The 17,880-nt window shown below is 38.9% G+C and overlaps 1 protein-coding gene across 5 annotated transcripts in view; it reads left to right on the top strand.

The window, feature by feature from the left end:
• The first annotated feature begins 918 nt into the window (after nucleotides 1-918).
• Nucleotides 919-17,880, top strand: part of TASOR (transcription activation suppressor) — a 34,696-nt gene continuing 17,734 nt past the window's right edge. For 3 of the 5 annotated variants that reach the window (XM_052778939.1, XM_052778938.1, XM_052778937.1), the window contains exons 1-13: nucleotides 919-1,467; nucleotides 8,910-9,055; nucleotides 10,235-10,327; nucleotides 11,222-11,294; nucleotides 12,607-12,698; nucleotides 13,049-13,207; nucleotides 14,555-14,682; nucleotides 15,358-15,389; nucleotides 16,086-16,191; nucleotides 16,630-16,733; nucleotides 16,857-16,960; nucleotides 17,196-17,268; nucleotides 17,417-17,491. In XM_052778939.1, coding sequence (XP_052634899.1) covers nucleotides 1,080-1,467; nucleotides 8,910-9,055; nucleotides 10,235-10,327; nucleotides 11,222-11,294; nucleotides 12,607-12,698; nucleotides 13,049-13,207; nucleotides 14,555-14,682; nucleotides 15,358-15,389; nucleotides 16,086-16,191; nucleotides 16,630-16,733; nucleotides 16,857-16,960; nucleotides 17,196-17,268; nucleotides 17,417-17,491 — 1,573 coding nt within the window. In that variant the 5' untranslated portion in view covers nucleotides 919-1,079. Of the gene's footprint in view, nucleotides 1,468-1,512; nucleotides 2,088-5,679; nucleotides 5,704-8,909; nucleotides 9,056-10,234; nucleotides 10,328-11,221; nucleotides 11,295-12,606; nucleotides 12,699-13,048; nucleotides 13,208-14,554; nucleotides 14,683-15,357; nucleotides 15,390-16,085; nucleotides 16,192-16,629; nucleotides 16,734-16,856; nucleotides 16,961-17,195; nucleotides 17,269-17,416; nucleotides 17,492-17,880 lie in introns of those variants that run through there. The other 2 variants (XM_052778943.1, XM_052778942.1) reach the window with 2 other exon arrangements.

Below are 17,880 nucleotides of genomic sequence, written 5' to 3'. Positions count from 1 at the left end.
TGTCCAATGTCTTGAAAAAACCTTTAAATTTCGGAGGAAGAAGTAAGAGCTGGCACTCTTGGCGCCCTGCTACTTTTTTGTGCTTGCGACTCTGTCGCGATAACTTGGGAAGTGCCTCAGGCGGCTTCGGCTGGACGGGAGGGCGCGGGCCCGGCGCAGCTGGATCTCGCTCTGCCCGGCCGACCTCCTGCACGGGGCGGATGGCCACGCGTTGCTTCACCGGCACGCTGCCGTGGGGTCCGCGCCCGGAGGAGGGTAAGCTTGCTGACGCGCGCTTCCAGGGAGACCGCTCTAACCCTGCGCGCCCGTTACTGCCTCGCACGGCGGGGGTGCCGTCTGCTCGCTGTAGGTTGAAGCCCGTGGCGTTATCTGCAGGAGAAACGCTCCGGCCCCTCTTCCCCCGCGGCGCTGCACGCGTAGCGCACCCGCTCCTGCCCCGCGCCGGCGGAACGGGGAGGCGGGCCCAGCGGCGGCCCCGCTCCCCGCCAGAAGCGGCGACGGACAGGGGGACCTGCCGCGCCCAGCGCTCCCCTCGGCCACGCCGGCAGCTCGCTCCGGGCCTCTCCCCAGAGCCCGGAGGCAGGAGCTGCCGATTCTCCTCGCCCACACCGCCGGTAGGAGGGAAGCGGGAAACGAGCGAACTGCCTCTTCCGCCCCATGCTGGCAGGCGGCGGGAGGAGGGCCGCGGAGCGGAGGGACCCTCCTCAGGCGCTGCCGACGGCCCGGGGCCTCGGCTCAGCGGCGGCGGCTGCTGCCACCGTTTTAAACAGGGCTCCGCAGCCGGAGCTTCCGCCTCCCGCAGCGGCGGCGGAGCGGCAGGCGCCCGCCTGCGCCTCTACTTACAACGTGTGCCGCGAGCGGATTGGCTGAGGCGGGCTGCTCCAGCCCCGCCCCCTTTCTCTGTGCTCTGCCGCCATGTTAGAGAGCCGGGAGGGGTCGGCGGGGCTGCCATAAAGCGAGCGGACGGAGGGGGAGCAATAGCGGCAGCGGGCGGTGCGTGGCGCTGGGGAAGGGGTGGTTTGGTGGGGGAGGAAGAGAAGGCGCGGGCTGTCGTGCTCGCTTCTCGGCCACAGGACTGAATGGCGGATGCCCCGATCCCCAGTGGTGGCGAGATGGAGCCGGAGCGGCATCAGCGGACGGAGAAGACCAGCGCGGGCCTCCTCGGGGTGGAGAGTAATAGAGCAGGAGGCGCTGAGGACACCACACAAAATGGCGGACGCTCTGAGAGCAGTAGCACTGGGGAGGCGCTGCTGGTGGCTGCTGTTGCTGCAGAGGACAAGGTCCCCCCAAACCTCAGCATCACTAGCAGCAGCCAGCGCAGGAGCAGCATCTCAACGGCAAATGAACAACAACAGCAGCAGCCGCCCAGCGGTGTGTTGGGGGGGCCTCCCCCTCTCCCTAAGCCCCCAGAAGACCTGCCTGTTAGGAGGAACTTTCAGATCCCCAGGAAGAGCAGAGAAAAGAAAGGTTGTTCCTTCCCTTTCCCTCCCTTCTCTCCCTCACTCCCCTCTTCATCTTATTCATTAGGCAGGATCTTTATGCACCTCACACAACTGCATGCAAAATCCTGCGGGTGTGGAGGAGGCTGTGGCATGGCTCGGACTAGTGAGGCTGCCGGGGATAAGATATTTAGTGTCAGAAAGGCTTTTACATTCTTTTCTCTCCCTACCCCTCCTTCTTTTCTTTTTCGTTTTAATTTTGTCACAAGGAGGAGGAAAAAAAAAAACCAAAACAAATCCAAAACTCGGCTTGAATTTCAGACCGTTGCTTTAAAAGGACGGAAAAGCTGGATGCAGTCAGGGTGGGCTTGAGTGTTGATCCTGGCTCTGCTTCTGGAGATGCAGTCGCATGCAGAGAAGATGGTTCTATGGGACATGGACATGCAGAGAAGATGGTTCGCTTTTCTCTTCCCCCTGACCTCCTCTCTGCAGGAGAGGGGTGTAATCCTGTTTAGGGTAGACTGGCAAATACTGAGCAGAGTTGTCTTTCATTGATGATACGCAGAAGACTGTTCTTACCTAGTGAAAGTTCCTTGCTTTGCAGGGAGGAAGCCAGCATCCCATGTTCACATGCCTCACCTTGGAAGCGTTCCTCTTCCAAGCATCCAGGGTTTGTTTTTTGGTTTTTGAGTAACTCTTCCTCTAAAAGCCTGTGGTATTTCTTGCTTTTCGTAAGACTCCATTGGCTTCTGCTTATCTTTGATTTTGTTAAGTGGCGTTGAAGATGTGTCTTATTTCTTCCCTGAAACTTATCTCAGTTCTTGACCTTTTGCAACATGGGGTCAGTAACTTAGTATGTATCACAAAAATACCTGTTCGCATAGGCTTCTAGTTCTTCAGAGAAGAGCCTAACATCTAACTTCTTGAAATGCTTTCTTCTGTAAGGAAGAGACGAAGGTAGGTTTATTTCATTATCCAGTCTTTCCTTTTCCCTCCTTCCATTTTTGGTAGTAATGTCCCCTTTTTCCTTTTCTTCCTTTTCCATTGCCACCCCCCGAGGGGGGGGATACAAGTCTGGCAGAGATATATTGTAAAAAGGACTGGGTTGATTTGGAGTTAAAAAAAGCCTCATTATTCATCTGACAGAAAAATGTCTGGATAAAACATGGTGCCTCTTGCACTTCCCGTATGTCAGACCCAAGTGTGGTTACATTTGAATACCTTTAAATATATATAAAAAATGTTTAGTATTTAACTACAGACATTGGAAGTTCCTCTCTAGCATTTGGTTCCAATGTGAATGAAAACCTGCAAAATACCTTTTTGGGTCATCTAATTCATCATTTGCCTATGCAGAACCATCTCCTACAGGGTGTAAAAAGCTTTAGAAAATGTAGTTCAAACATCAAGCTTCTGTGTCTTCTAGGGTAGAATGGAAAGCCATTCTTACCCTACTTCTAAAATTCACTTGCTAATGTCAGGGTCATTTGACCCATTCTTAAGGGCTTACTTTTTAGCGTACTTGTATTTTTTTCTTTCCCTTTCAGCTTACAGAAAGCTTCTTGGGCATTTTAATCATACTGGCGACTTACGGTTTCCAAAATTCTCAAAACAGACCTCCATTCTGTTGGTGGTGCTTGCAGTCTTATAGTTGCTTACGGTTGCTGATCATTGGTCTTACACCGTGTGATACCATGATGCAAAGTGCTATGAGAGAGCATGTCGTAGGCAAGACTAGCAAAAGTGGGCTAGCATAAAAGCTGCCAACATGATTTTTGAGGACAGCCAAATTGCTATTGGAATTAGTATTGGCATTTGAGAAATGCAGTTAAATCAGTTCTGGAGCTAAACTAGAAGATAAGCAGTGCATTGATCGTCTTACATGGTAGTGGCATACGCTTACAACATGCCTAGTACCAGTGTTCAGTTACATCTTGTTAAATTACAAAATAATCAAAATATCATCTGTCCCTCTCAAAAGAGCTCTCTTGGCTGGATTCTAAATTCTAGCATGAAACAATACACATGGAAGCTTCCTCCATCCTTCCTTGTATTGGAATTGTCCTTGTTTTGCTTTTTAAACCTCCATTTTATTCCTGGACATGCCGTCCTGACAGATACATGCTGTCTTGATCGCGAAGACTAATCTGTTATGTACAAACTTTAAAATCTGTACAGGATGACTTTGTTATTTGGGTGGGGTTATTTTTTTTTGGTTGTTTTTCTTCTTTTTTTTAAGCAGCAAAATGTGTTTGCAGAACAACTTTTGATTGTGAAGCAATTAAACATTGAATCTGCAAAGCAAAAATGTAAGGGAAAAATCCTAGAAAACTTAGGATTTAGCTGCTTATTTAGCCTTTCTGGAATTTATCTCCACCTCTGTTGGAGACTAACAAGTGACTGAAAGTCAACAGAAAGAATCTTGTTAATGTGGAGAAATGCATCTGGAGGAAGCGTACTTCTTAAAACTAATTGTGGTTAGTTGTCACAAAGAATCTTTCTTCTGATTTCCTTTTCTTTTTTTCCTAGCGGAAGAGTTCAAGAAACCAAACTAAGAAAGGTTGGCTGTGAGATTTATTTTTTTTTAAGGTGTGCGTGCATTTGTTTTCCTACTTAGAACTGTCTTGAAAGTTTCTGTTTTCTTGGTACATACAGTTTAGTAATGATGTTACGCTCTCTTGAGTAGCTTATCTCTTTTGTTTTTTTTTTTTTTTTTTAATCTTGGTACTACAGCCTGTTGTCATGGCCTCTCTGAGGCCAATTTGATTGTCAGATTTTCGCAGGTTTCCAAGTCTGCTGAAACTTCAAAGATCCTTGTTTAATAAGATGAGGAAAAACAAATTTTCAAGATAAAGCACTGGAAGAGCATTTTTTAACTTACTGAAATAACGCTATGAATGGTCCTTATGCCAAATGACAATCCCAAAAAACATGCTCAAGTAGCAACCAGTGACTTAAGGGGTTGCTTGTTGATTAAGGTTGGACATTTATTTCCATAGTGTACCACGTTATCAAATGTCGGCTGTTTCTCAGACTGAGTGGGGGAAAAAGGTCTTGCTTTTATCCATGAAAATCTTAGCAATACTTGCTTGGAGGTCTAGGTTGTCCCTTTTCTACTTAATAGTATTTGATGGTTAGTTTTGAGTTGTCTTTTGTCTTCTAATTTTCCCTATCTTTGGTAGAGATGCATATCTGCTATTTGCTACTTAGTATTTCTACATGGGGATTTCATTAAGCAATCCTTGAACTTGATAACTGTTTAGACCTTTTGAGAGCAAAAGATGTTTGAGGCTGAAAAAATCACAAAAGTAACATTATGGTTCATTAACACTACAGATTTTTGGTTTTAGTCTTAAAAAATGAACTTAAAGAAAATCATGCTTCTCAATGGAGTTTTTGTAGCAGGAGCGTTTGTTTGTGAAGAGTGCTAGCATTCTGCCAACTTACAATAAAATCATTTACTTATCTTCACTTAAAAGTTAGTTCAGGATTCCTTAAAGAGAATGTCTCTGTCATCTTCTTCACATTCTGACTTAAAAAAACCCAAACAGCCAAACCCGCTAACTCCAAACTTGGTTTTCTCAAGTTGAAGCATCAGACAGCTATGAAAGAGAAACTTAAAGCCTCTAGGGAATTACATGCATCCAAACATCCAGTCTAATGTCTGTCCCTAGACTAGGTACTGTATTAGCTAAACTAAGTTTCCACCTAAAAATACTTGTATATGTTCCAATACACAGAGTAGAAACTGAACAAAACCAGTATTTATTTACTTATTTTTAATTATGCAGAACAAGCCAGCAAAAAACACAATAATTGACTTGTATGTATTATACTGCAAGTTAGTCCTTAACATAAAGTACTGTTTAATTTACACGGGTCAATAAAGGTGCAGCATACCCACATCAGGTTTGTATAGTGAGTCTGAAAAATACATATGTACACGCTACTGGTCTTTGAAGTGATGTAGGACTGGAGATAAACTTAATAATCTCATCCTTTGCCTGTGAACATAGGGTTTGGTGACTGCTACAGAAGGTCCAGTTTAGTACTTCTCCTTTTTTTTTTTTTTTTTTTTTTCCCTTGCTTCTGAACTCCTGTCAGTGAGGTACAGGCTCTTCTGTAGTGACCTTAACCTTTCAGAAAACAGCTGCCCTTTAGCAGCAATGCTTAGATGACAAATTGAAAAGTATTGCCTTGCTACTTACCTCATTAGGTAATGTTTCAGGTTTTTACCAAGAACCTGAAGCCTGCAGTGCCTCAAGTTCTGGAGAAACTGGGAAGTGGATTTGATCCTGTCATGAAGCATGTGATGAGTGTGTTTGAGGAGTCATACTTGGAGAAGGGGGGAGGGGGAAGTTTATGCCATGCACTCTAAAAAATTTATTGACTGTTGTATATGGTAGTTTATCTGAAATTCAAAGCTAAGTGACATGGGTTTTTTTGCTTTATGATTGCAGTGCTATCCTGCAGTCAGTTTGCCAGTTACTCCTTGCTCCATCATTTGGCAACTCAGAAATGGAATGCAATAGATAACAAAACTAGCAGGCTGCCCCCAAAGAAGAAATGCTTAGTGGGTACTGTCTAGGTCTCAGACCAAATGTGGATTGTCTGCTACTACTATATATGAAAAGGTGGCAAGCAGACAGAAGGTTTTGGTGATAAAATTCAGTATTTATAAGTAATCTTCAAAACATAAGTAGTGTATTACTTCTGTAAGGATTATACATTCAACAAATTTCATTCATGTTCCTTTTTTCTCAGTCAATGGGTGACATCTGATCATGAAGCCAATCACTCTTAATTTATGCATGAAGTAAACTAAGGCAAGATTGTATGTGTCGTTGCTGTTTTTCACTTTGTATTGAGTAGGCAGTGCATGTCAAAGGAATAGAAATTCTATTACCGTGAGGTTTTTGGATAATTAAGCATTTTCTTACTAAAAGGTGGATGTAAAGTCTTGTTCTTGGACTGATGTGATCAATTAGGTGGAATCGGTCTTGTTTTAATGTGTGTGCTCTCAAATTGAAAAATTGGAATCTCAAAAGTCACTTTTGTGCCCAAGTACTTAAAAATATTTCAGTTTTGATCTGTCTTTATTTACAAAGGTAGCAACAGTCCTTCTAGCTTCAGTAGTATCTGATGAACTTAGATGATGTGTTTGGGGTATAAATTTGGTGAAGTACAAAAAAGTATATATATTATTTAGTAAGTAACAATAGTAGTAAAACATACTTTCAGTTCTCTGCTGAGAAACTGAAGAAAAAAAATGCAACAATCTTTAAAAAATCTCTAATTTGCTGTATTCCATAATGTAAAGCATTAGGTAGAGCTCTTCTGTATGTCTGTTGAGAGCTGTTAGTATAGTAGTTCATGTAGGGTCTCCCTAGCTGCAGAACAGGGGGACTTGCTGTTCTTGGGCAAGTCTGTCTCAGCTCCAGAAAGCAGGAAATGTTTAAACACAAATGGGAACGTAGTTGACAATGTTTGAATGAATGACAGGATCTTAATTGATGTAATAATATGCCTCTTCCTAGGTATGCATCTGGGAAGGAGGCAAGACGTTGGGTATAGTTCGTGGTCAGTCTTTCTAGCTAGCCCTGTAGAGTTTTCTACTTGCCTGGACTCAAGATGGAAGAAATAGGCTGGGTTTGACTGAGCATGCGTTTTAGGGGGAGGGAGGGAGAAGGGGTGAGGTGCAGTAATCACTGTTAAGGAAACAGGAAATTTGGACAAGCAGCTGGCATTGGTAACCTTCTGCCTTAACTGGTCCTTTTAGACAGAAGAGGAGCAGGTAATACATGAAACTCATGCACTGCAACGCGAGAGTTTAGTAACTCCTTGTCAGAAAGATCTAAGAGGTGTTTGAGGATAGGGTGGGACAGGAGGTGCTTTTCCAGTGTGTGTAGGCTTGTTTTATATTTTACTAATAAGTGTTTCTCTCTTCAGTACAAGTGCATTCAATCTTAGTAATACTAAGTTGAGAATTTCATTCACTTCTAATTATCTTTCCTCCCATATTGCTGTCAGCCTTTCAAGAATGAAGGCGTTACTAAAAAGGATGTTATATAAGAACCGTTTCTTAATCACTTTCATAACTTCCACTCTTAAAAAAATCACTTATTCATTGTTGCTGGTGTTGGAATCATTGTTTTACTTCAGTTTGTGGATGTGGTATTACATTATAAAAATGTGTGTTTAAATGCAGCTTTTACTAGATAACACAAAACAGTTCAGTTTTCATTTAGAACATTTGTTTTATGTTGAGGCTAATGCAGTAAATTTTTCCTGCAAATGAGGAAAAGATTACTATGTAAATCTACTACTGTATTATTTAATGAAGTTGGAGATACACTCCAAAGATGTAATTAAATTTAATTTGCTGTTAGAGTAATGGTAGATTGTCTTTTATGTGAGACTAGTACTGTTGTAGTTCATTCCTAACTATTGTAACTTCTAGCAGTTTCAGGTGGTGGTGGTTTGGGGGTTTATTTTGGTAGAGAAAAATAGGCCATCCTACAAAAAGAGCAAAAGGGAATACTTACTGTCAGAAGTTTGCAAATACCACAAAAATACTGCACTTTTTGTAAGTATTTTGGAAGTTACCCTGAGGAGAAAAACACTTGCCATACTGAACTAGTTCAGTTCCCCCAGAACTATTATTTTCCTAGACATTACTCTCAAAATCTGTGCTCAAGATTCTCTGCTGGCCTGCTCTCGGGTTGCTCTTCTGATCAGTTTGCCACCTTCAGTACCCTAATACAAATAAAGAAGCTTGGGAGATGAACACTTTATTGTGCAAACTTAGGCAAAGGTTTGCCCAGAAGGTGAATTTGTATAAGTGAAAGGCTTTCCTTTTTAATCAGTTACTGTAAGGGATAAGATCATAAAGCATGAACGCAGGCAGTGTGTTTTTTAGTAATAGGAGCTTATTGGACTTCTTAAGACAGCATTGAATTTGTAAATATTTAGTCTAATAAGCAAGCATACAACCATAAGCAAACGAACAAAAAACTCCGTAGCGGCTCTAAAGAGAGGCTAAGCTATGAAACTCTTGTTGAGGGTTTTATTAGAACAATTTGTTCCTGGTTCTTAATTAAGAGCTAATTAGTCTAATTAAAGTTCTAAAAGTTTAATTACAGTGTTCTGCAATACGTCAGATGTTTTCAAAGGGTAAATTCAGACTTGAAGTGCTTCCCTTATAAACTTCTGAGAACTAGCTGTTCAAGTGTAATATTAAAAAAGCATAAAGAAATACGGTATTTTTTTTAAGATGCTATAATTCTAGGCAACTTTAAGTTAAACTTTCTATCCTAAATTCCATCTTTTTCAAATATTTTAGGTGTCTTTTATTCTAAATTGAATCATGAACCATTTCTCTTTGAGCATAAACTGTCAATGAACTGGAAATTTTTGGATTTTTTCCAGATGTGTATTGGAGCTTATTATCTTATTTCTTCTCTTTTATAGCACTCTTTCAGCCAGTAGCTGTAGGCTCTCGAGAATTTGAGGATGTTGTGAAGATTCTGCATTCATCTTACTTGGAACCAAGTTCAGTGTCCAATTTTAATTACAAGAGAGCTAGCTTAGTTCATAGTGAACTGTTGGAAAAGGAAGTAAGTATATTTTTGGCTTCTCTTTATGAATAAGGTACACATCAAATGAAATTTAATGATTTTTCTGAGTCTAGAGGCAAAGACCTGGAGATTATTTTCTACTTACGTGCTTGATATTTAATTGCAAACTCACATCACCAAAAATGTAAGCAGGTATTTTTCAGGCAAGTTTATTACAGCATAGACATATAATCTTGCCTGCCATATACTCAAAAAAGACTAAAAGAAGAATTTTATTTGGCACCACTTGTCTCTGTGCATTTTTAGTTTTCAAAAGTTTTCTTAATTTTTAATGTATTTTTAATAACCTGGAAAGATGTTACAGTGTCTTATTTGAAAGGCCTGATGCTTCCCATGAAACTTAAGATTAAAATATTTTTCTGATACTAAGTTTACATAGTCTCTGTAATTTTGTTGTTTTCCAAGAAGAAGTACCTAAAAGAGTTGATTACTTGAACTAATAAGTGGAGCAGCTTGGTTAAAGCACTTCTGCTGTACCTTATCTGGTGTCTCTTAAATCCAGCCTTGGCTTTCTTTCATAACTGTGAAATTAGTTTTCAGTCCCAGTGCCAAAAACTTCATGTATGGAGTAATAGAATATATAATTGGTTTGCTATAATTATTATCTTGAAACTATAAGGTAAACTCTGAAGCTTTTTTTTTTTTTTTAAATCTATTGTAACATTTATGATTCATGGTTACAGCTAAGGAGTATTGCAGCTGATGAAAACCACCTCAGTAGCAGTGAGATGCAACTGCAAAAGTACATGTACAACATAAGAGATAATGGGTCTGTCTCCTAAAAAGAGAAAAAGGCTTATTTCTGGAATTCCAAAGATGGTATGGAAGGCATTGAGCTGGATGCTTGTAGATAGTTATGCTACAAAGATGACACTAAAACATTACTGCATAGGCTTGTTTGAAGAGTGTCTAAAAAACCAACCAAACAAAGAAATCTTTGGGCAGATTAAGCCAATGATATTTCCCATGGGTATAATGTTTTTGAAATTTAATTTTAGCAACTATAGCCTCATTCAAATTATCTTTTGATTATTTTTGTACGCTTGGATCTGCTGACATAGATGGGGCCTTAAAACATTGACACTTGAATGTGACAGCAGTAATCTCTCTACATGCGTAATAACATGTAACTTTACATGTAACTTTCTGTAATAACAGTTCACAGAAAAACGCAGAGAGCTGAAATTTGATGGTCGCTTAGAAAAAGAGCTTTCTGAAACCTATGCGTTTCTGATGGTTGATCGACCTCAGGTAAGAAAACAAAATTGCTTATGAAATGCTTTCTCTTCTTTTTCAATTAAGAGTTGTTTGGTTTTTTTTTTAACACGCTTGTGTTTGTATTTACACACTTGGTAATCTTTAAATTATTTTTACAAAATTCAACACTGGAACGTGTAGAAGGATGGGAAGGAGATATGATACTATGTCACCATTTAAATCCTTTATTCTCTGTTATTTAAGGTGCTCCATTTACATGTCTCTGTAAAGTACCTTCTCTGGTTTAGGCTCTGCTTTATAAATAAAAAGATAGATTTTCTCCAAGGCATGTGGGTTTTTATTGGTTTTGTGCTTGGTGGTTTTTTTTTTTTTTATTTGAAAAGGAGTGTTGTGTGTTTTCATTGCAGTTGGGTTTTGGTGGTGGTTGGTGGTTTTTTTTGCATCAAGAAGGGGCTACCTTTAGGAGAAGGTAGCCTGTAATACTAGAAAATGGGCCCTGTCTTCTGTCTCTCTTCTTTGATCATATGTTTTTAATGGAAGTGATGGAGAGGGAATTTCTGTGCTTTTTCTGCTAATATAGAGCCACGATTTCTTAAGTATTCAATCATTTGGCAGGTTTACTTCTGCTTTGTGTATTAAAAGCAAGTAATGTTCATAAAGTATGTTTAAGGTATAGAGGGGCTGGTTTTTTTAAGATAGGGGTGAGTCTGTGTAACTGCTTCATACTGAATGTTTGACTTGCACAGTTTAACGGTTTATATAGCAATTCAGACTAGTCTTACCTCTGGGTGGTTTTGTTTGTAAGGGCTTGGGGGGAGGGGGGCGGGGTTAGCTCAATCAAAGTTCTGTAATTGTTGTTTCTAACTGTTCTGTTCATATTCTGGCTTTACTGATAGACTTGCTTAAAAACATGTCTGTTCTCTTCAGATCCAAAGCATATGTGAAAAGGGGCTGCAGGTGGGCCACTCCAAAATAACAATTCTCGGCAGCCCTTCCATGGGTAACTATCTTTTGATTGTATGTGCTGGTATTACTCAGTATGAGTTGGCAGATAATGTGATGCAGTTGTGTAAACTTTCAGTCCTTTTTCTATCACTTATTGCAGGAACATCACAGCTAGGTATTTTTAGCAAAGTAGATTGACATCAGAACATTTTCATAACTGGTTTTGACTAGTTCATTGAAATTCCTTTCCCAAAGGGAAGACCTAATTCTCATTTTGGCTTGAGTCAAGCCAATATATCATGTCTTCCCAGTAACATTGGGAGGTCAAAGAACTAATGCAATCTATGGCTGTGTGCCTCTGTGTGTTTGTACATATGTATATGCATTCAGAAATACCTAATAGAAATAGTAGCTCAGCTTAGTATTGATGTAGGTAGAAGAGTCACAAGGTGTTAAGAGATTTGAAAGTGCAAGATGCAAAGTTCCTTTCGCAAAGCTTTTCAAATAGAAAATTAAGAAACAATTTTGTCATCCTCTAAGAATAACATGATACAGAGGTGATAATATGAATGTTGAAAGCAGAACAGATGCGAAGGTGGGGAGAGCAAAGGTACATGAGCATATAATTTTTTACTGTTTTAGCCAGTAAAGGTTCTGGAGCAATTTATCAAAGCAGTTAAATACAGAATTGGAATGAGAAGAACCTATACAAAATGGAAACTCTTCTGAGTATCTGAGCTCAATTAACAGTTAATTGATCTGAGGTAGTCGGCTAAACAACAGACAGCATGTGAAGCTTTAAAATCTATGGAATTATGGCTGAAGTCTTGAAAAACAAGAAGTTATTTTACCTTTCCATTTGAGTGTCAATTCATGATTCCAAAACTGTGTATTTTTGTTAACAGTGTAGGATGAAAGATTGCTGCAGTGTTTTCATGCCTTATTTCTCAATCATACTGCTTATCTCCATATTGTGCAATCGGGCATTGTACAGAAGGACCTCAGCTGTTTACAAAAAACCAGAACACCTGAAAGCAGTATCTGTATGGCCTTTGGGCAGGGCTTGTCCTTTTGGTCACACCACTTTCAGTAATGTGGGTGTGCTCCTTTCAAACTGAGCTAGTGTCCATATTCTGCTGTGGTGTTTCATACTACAGTTGGTGCAAGTAAACTTTTATTCTTCTGTCTTGAAGTTGCAAGTTATGAACATGCCCTTACACCTTTCTCTGATCATATTCCAAAAAGACTGTTGTATCTTTATTGTTTGGTATACATTGAGCTTTAATCCCATGTAATGCTTCTTAAACTTCTAATAACGTTTTAACATTCAGCATAATGTGTTTTTTTTTTTTTTATACTTCTCTCAGGTGTATATATCTCCAGGTATGCTGATTTATTGCAGCCTAATCCTCTAGAAGCTGGAGCAACTGGAGATGTCATTGTTTTTAAAATAATAAAGGTAAAATTATCTTGCTTATTTCTCAAGGATTATATCACTTACTTATAAAATAAAGGTGATTTTAACCTAACTTATTCAACTGCATTTACAGTTATCTGCTTGTAGGGAAACTAGAACTCTACTAGGTTTAAAATCTGATGTTGACATTGAGCTTAAATAAAGCATAATAAATTTTTATAAAAGGTGAAAATGTCTTGTTTTCTTTGAAAGTATGAAAATAATGTACTTCTGTAAATGGCTTTTTTAATGGCCTCTTTTCATTTCCCTGCTCTTACTTCCTCTGGTGCTTGAAGCAATTTGCCGATTTTCAGGAAAAAGCTTACACTTAAAATTCTTCTGCTTTATTACAGGGAAGAATGAAAAGCATATATGACCACATCGGTATGAAAGCGATGGAATCAACAGTAAAGAGTGCATTAGATCCAACACCAAAGCATGAGTGTCATGTTTCAAAGAATGCAAATAAAGTAACCTCCTTGTTGGCCTATCGAGCCTACGAACTTACTCAGGTAAAGGAAAGTTGAGCATGTGTTAACTTCTTCTTATATAAGAACTTTATAAACAGAACTTTTGAAATGATGGAGATAAAAATCACTGAAGATATAACAAATACTGAGCATGTCCTGTAAAGCTGCAGTCTGGTGTATGTTTAGCAGTAGCCCACAAATGCCTGTATTAGAAATAACAGAACATGGCAGCCTCTCCTGTTTCCCTTATATATATACCTGGACCTGATGGAGAGGATCTTCTTCAGATTAGGATGTAGGTGGAATAAGAAATAGCTAGGGAATGTGCATGGGCACTGGAATGTAGGCCAGGGAGGAGGGGAGGTAATATGTGAAGTTTGAAGTGTAAAGGTAGAACTGGCTAGTGGGCATTAAGTGAGACTCCTAAAAGGGAAAACATTGGATAGGAAAGAACAGCATTTTTCTCTCTCTTTTTTTTTTTTTTTTTTTTGGGGGGGGGGGGGTGGTGTTTGTTTCTTTTTTTTGCTTCCCTTACCAAATTCTCAAGTTTGGAGATGGCGAGGGAAGAGAGAATGGAGTCAGTTCTAAGCATCTTTGTTCCTGCCGTTGTTCCATCTCTGTTACTGCAGTAGTCTGTTGCAGTCAGATTATTCCATCAATTCCATAGATTTCAGGATATTTACTTGAAAGCATTCTCTTCAGTATTACAACTTCTTTTGACGTCTGTAAATCAGAGCTGGGCACTGAATCAGATGACTAGAAAATGAATGTATGTTTTCATTTCTCCTTACAAACTTGCCTTAATTAACATTTTTCTTTAACATTAGAATTTTATTACTTAACTAAGGATAGACTCCAAAACTCACAGCAATACTTACTTTCCTCAGTGAAATTTTTTTTTGTTTTTGTTAATTGTCCTTTACCTCATCAAGAATATACTTTCAAATAAATGTTGCAAAATTATTTTTTCATTCTTGGTTAGCTCCTGAAGTAGTGTCCATCCTGTCAGTGTTTATAAAGGAGGGAGGACAAGTTGAAAAAATTACCTTAATTGATTGTGTTATAAAGTACATATGAGAACGGCATTTAAAGGCTTCCTTATTTTAGGTATCAGCTTTTGAAGAAATAGGCTGTTGGTAAAAGGAACATAAATGTGATTTATTATAGTAACTTGCAACTTGTTTTATATACCAGTTAATATTTGGCATAATGGGTTTCAAACAAACTCCCTTTGTTTATTTAAATAATTAATCATGGGGTATATTTTGTAAGTTATTTCTGTAAACAGAGTACACTTTTCAGTGAAGAAAGGTCTTGGATTGTTTGTATATTTGCAAAATACAGTTTACCAGACTTATAATTTAACATTGTGTTCACTTCTTTTTCTAGTACTATTTTTATGAATATGGCTTTGATGAGATAAGGCGAAGACCAAGACATGTTTGTCCTTATGCTGTCGTTTCATTTACTTACAAAGATGAAATGGTGCAAGTACCAAAATTCTTGCCCCCATCAAGGTAAGCTAGGAGATGAGTTTTGGAAAGACTGCATGCAGCATGAAGAATTCATAGCTCTTGGCAGTAGCTTAGAATCGATTTAGATGAACAGTGCTGAAATGAATGGACATGTCACAGGGACTTAGCATAGTTAATACTTCTAATGCAAAGCAAGAGGTGACAAAATCGTTTTTTTGCAGAAGGCTGGCCCCTGTAGGAAGCAGTTCTGCTGCTCTTTTCACCTACTTGCCTTCTGCCTAAGTGAAATCCATGTATAGTGTGTTTTGTTTTGTTTTTCTTAACTGAGGAAATTCATAGACATCAAAATGTTCACACAGCATTATCTTTCTTGGTATTCTAGAAAAATATTCTTTATACTTTGTCACTGAACTCTTCACTGGTGTCATCTTATTCCTTGTGGAGAGAATATCTAAATGGGCAGTTGATTACAGATACAATATGATACCTATGCTGATAGGGAGGCATCCAGATGTGGGGACTGTACTATGTAGTGCTAAAAATAGTTATAAAGTATCTAAAATAGCACAAGATGCTGCAGCAGTGATAGCTTGAGGTTAGAGAGCGAATTATCAGTGTTGCTATTTTGTTAGACTGATAAAGTATCCTTAATGTAAAATTTAGTAGCCAGAAGCTTCTGTCTCAACCTAGTCAGTCTGTCTTTTTTCTTTTTGTTAGATCAAACAGCTTCAGCACAGATAGAAGTACAGGTAAGAATGAACTGAAATTCATTGCTTTTATGATATAGACATGGAAGGTTTTGGACTTCTTTCCCCATGTAGTTTTATTTGTTTTTAACCAGCTTAGTTAAGCTGACTGTATACCTGAGTTTTATCCTGTACCATACTGATTGCAGGCATCTCTTCCTGATACTGAATGATCAAACAGACACCTTAACATGTGTCATCTTTTACCAGAACAAACCAGAACTCAACAAAATCAAAAGTCTTTTTTCCGCTCCTTTTCTACTTGTAACATAGGAAGAACTTATCTTCTGTTCCCAAATCTCCTGTTCAATGGCACTTCAAATAATATGATCCTCTGTCCTGCCTTTCTTTTGAATCTCATTCAAGCACAATCTTAATACGTATGAAAGTGGTTGACAGTTAAGGTAAGGAAAGAGGATATAATTTCACAGATGTTGGCATCAAGGGTGTGCTTATATAGACAGGTACAGGTAACATGCCAGCCTCCTTTACTCTGCTCAGAGCAGGTCAAAACAAGATAGGATTGTAAATAGCCTTTCTGTTGCCTTTTAGTTTATTTAACATACTATTGTCAGGTCTGGTATGAGTATGAAATTTTCCCAAAACTGCTTTTGGAGATTCAACAGCCTCTTTACTGCCATTTTATTTCAGTCCCACCTAGCAAGTGGCTTCACTTCCTCTTTCTCCCTCTTAATTTAGATAAATCTAACTATACATTATGGAGGGGACAGCTTTGGAATAAAGGCAAACTTTTGTGCCACGTTTCCTTGAAATCAGCAGCACGTCCTTTCCTTCCATGCAAGCTGTGAGTATAACCATTTAAAGAATAAGTTTAAGATATTGCTGTGTTAAAACTCTTTCTAGAAGAGACTGGTGAATTTTGGATATATTCAGATGAAAATCTAAAATACACATTGACTAGATGCTTTTAAATATGTCAAACTAGAGTCTTGAGTCATGTGTGTCCAGACAGACCTTCTTTTAGTTCATGCACACAACTCTGTCAGCATCTCTTTTTTGTTTGATGCTATGTTGTGGGTTTGGTTTTGGTTTTTTTTTTTTCTCCTTTGAAGGGACACACACTCCTTTGCAAGAACAAACACTACTGGCTCACAAGATAGTCTGGGGAACTGATTTTTAAGCGAGTATTTAATAGTTCTTATTTGGTCAATGAGGGTAGGACTGTGGGGGGAAAAAAAGGTCTTTAATTGTTTTTCTTCTTAACCCCACCCTTCATCTCCAGTCCTGAGAAGCTTGAGGTTGAAAAAGTTGTGAGCATTGATCAGTTGAAGAAAAAAATTTCACCAGCATTATTCTATAAAGAAACTTACATAGGAGCAAAAGAAGGTAAATTGTTCTAGTTTAATTTTTTTAAATTCAGAATTTTGAAAACTTTTCTGAATTACAATTTTGTTTCTTTTTTTTTTTTTTTCTTTCTTACCTTCTCTTTCTACCCTTGTATCATGTCAGTGTTGAAGAACGGCATGTACTGTAGCCTTTACGAAGTTGTGGAGAAGTCCCGTTCTGGTAGCCACTTGGAGGGTTTACTTCAAAAACTAGAGAGAGAGAAACTTGTGAGTGCAACGGATTTGACTATTTCTGTTTTTAAAGATAATTATACTAAGTAGTAATTGAAGTGTACTACAAGATCCACGATCTCGCTGGAATTCCTTAGCTGGCATATTCTTAAGTATTGTATCAGGGCACTTTTCTACCCATGATGGAATTTAGCTTATGCACAGTAAGAGTATTCATAGTGAGCAAATGTCTGATTGTTTGAAACAGTATAACTTTTTTGCTTGAAAACAGGTTCTTGTGAAACCACTTCTGGACAGAGGATTTCTTTTTCTTCTTTCTCCTTGGCAAATGATGTCCCCTTATGGTATGCATACTCTGGGGTTTTTGGTTTTGAGTTGGGTTTCGGGGGTTTTTTTGTTTGTTTTTGGGGCATGGGTTTTTGAGTACTAGATTGTCTTTTGAAGCATAGTGGTCTCAACAGTCTCAGCTGTTTTTATTTTCTTGTGTTCTAGACCACCAAACTGGACGGCCCCGCATGCTACATGCACTGTTTCTGTTTCCAGAACCTAGAGGTGTTATGAGCTCAAGTAAGTTTGTTCACTGTTGAGAGTGTTGTGTACATCCTTATTTAAGTGTAGTTTATATTCTGTTGAAGACTTTGTAGTGTTACAGCCTGTGAGTGTAAACTAGGAGTAACAGATTGCATTGGTTATGGTCATGGTAATACTGTTCAAAAAGTGTTTATTTCTTCACAGAAGTAATTATCACACTACATATTTTGGGTTTGTTTGTTCATATTTGAGAAAGTAAAACTTTGTTCAAATTTCTTGATTGTATATTCTAGTAGAACTGAGCATCAGTATTCCAAGAGAGCTATGCATTAGTAATAACATTGCACTTCAGAGGTTTGAGGGCTTTCTTTAACTGTCAAAACATTAAGGACAAAACATCTGAAAGTCTTCAATGTACCTGTAAT

Source organism: Harpia harpyja, chromosome Z (genome assembly GCF_026419915.1).
Source record: "Harpia harpyja isolate bHarHar1 chromosome Z, bHarHar1 primary haplotype, whole genome shotgun sequence".
NCBI lineage: Eukaryota > Metazoa > Chordata > Aves > Accipitriformes > Accipitridae > Harpia > Harpia harpyja.
This window is presented reverse-complemented; position numbering and strand designations above follow the sequence as displayed.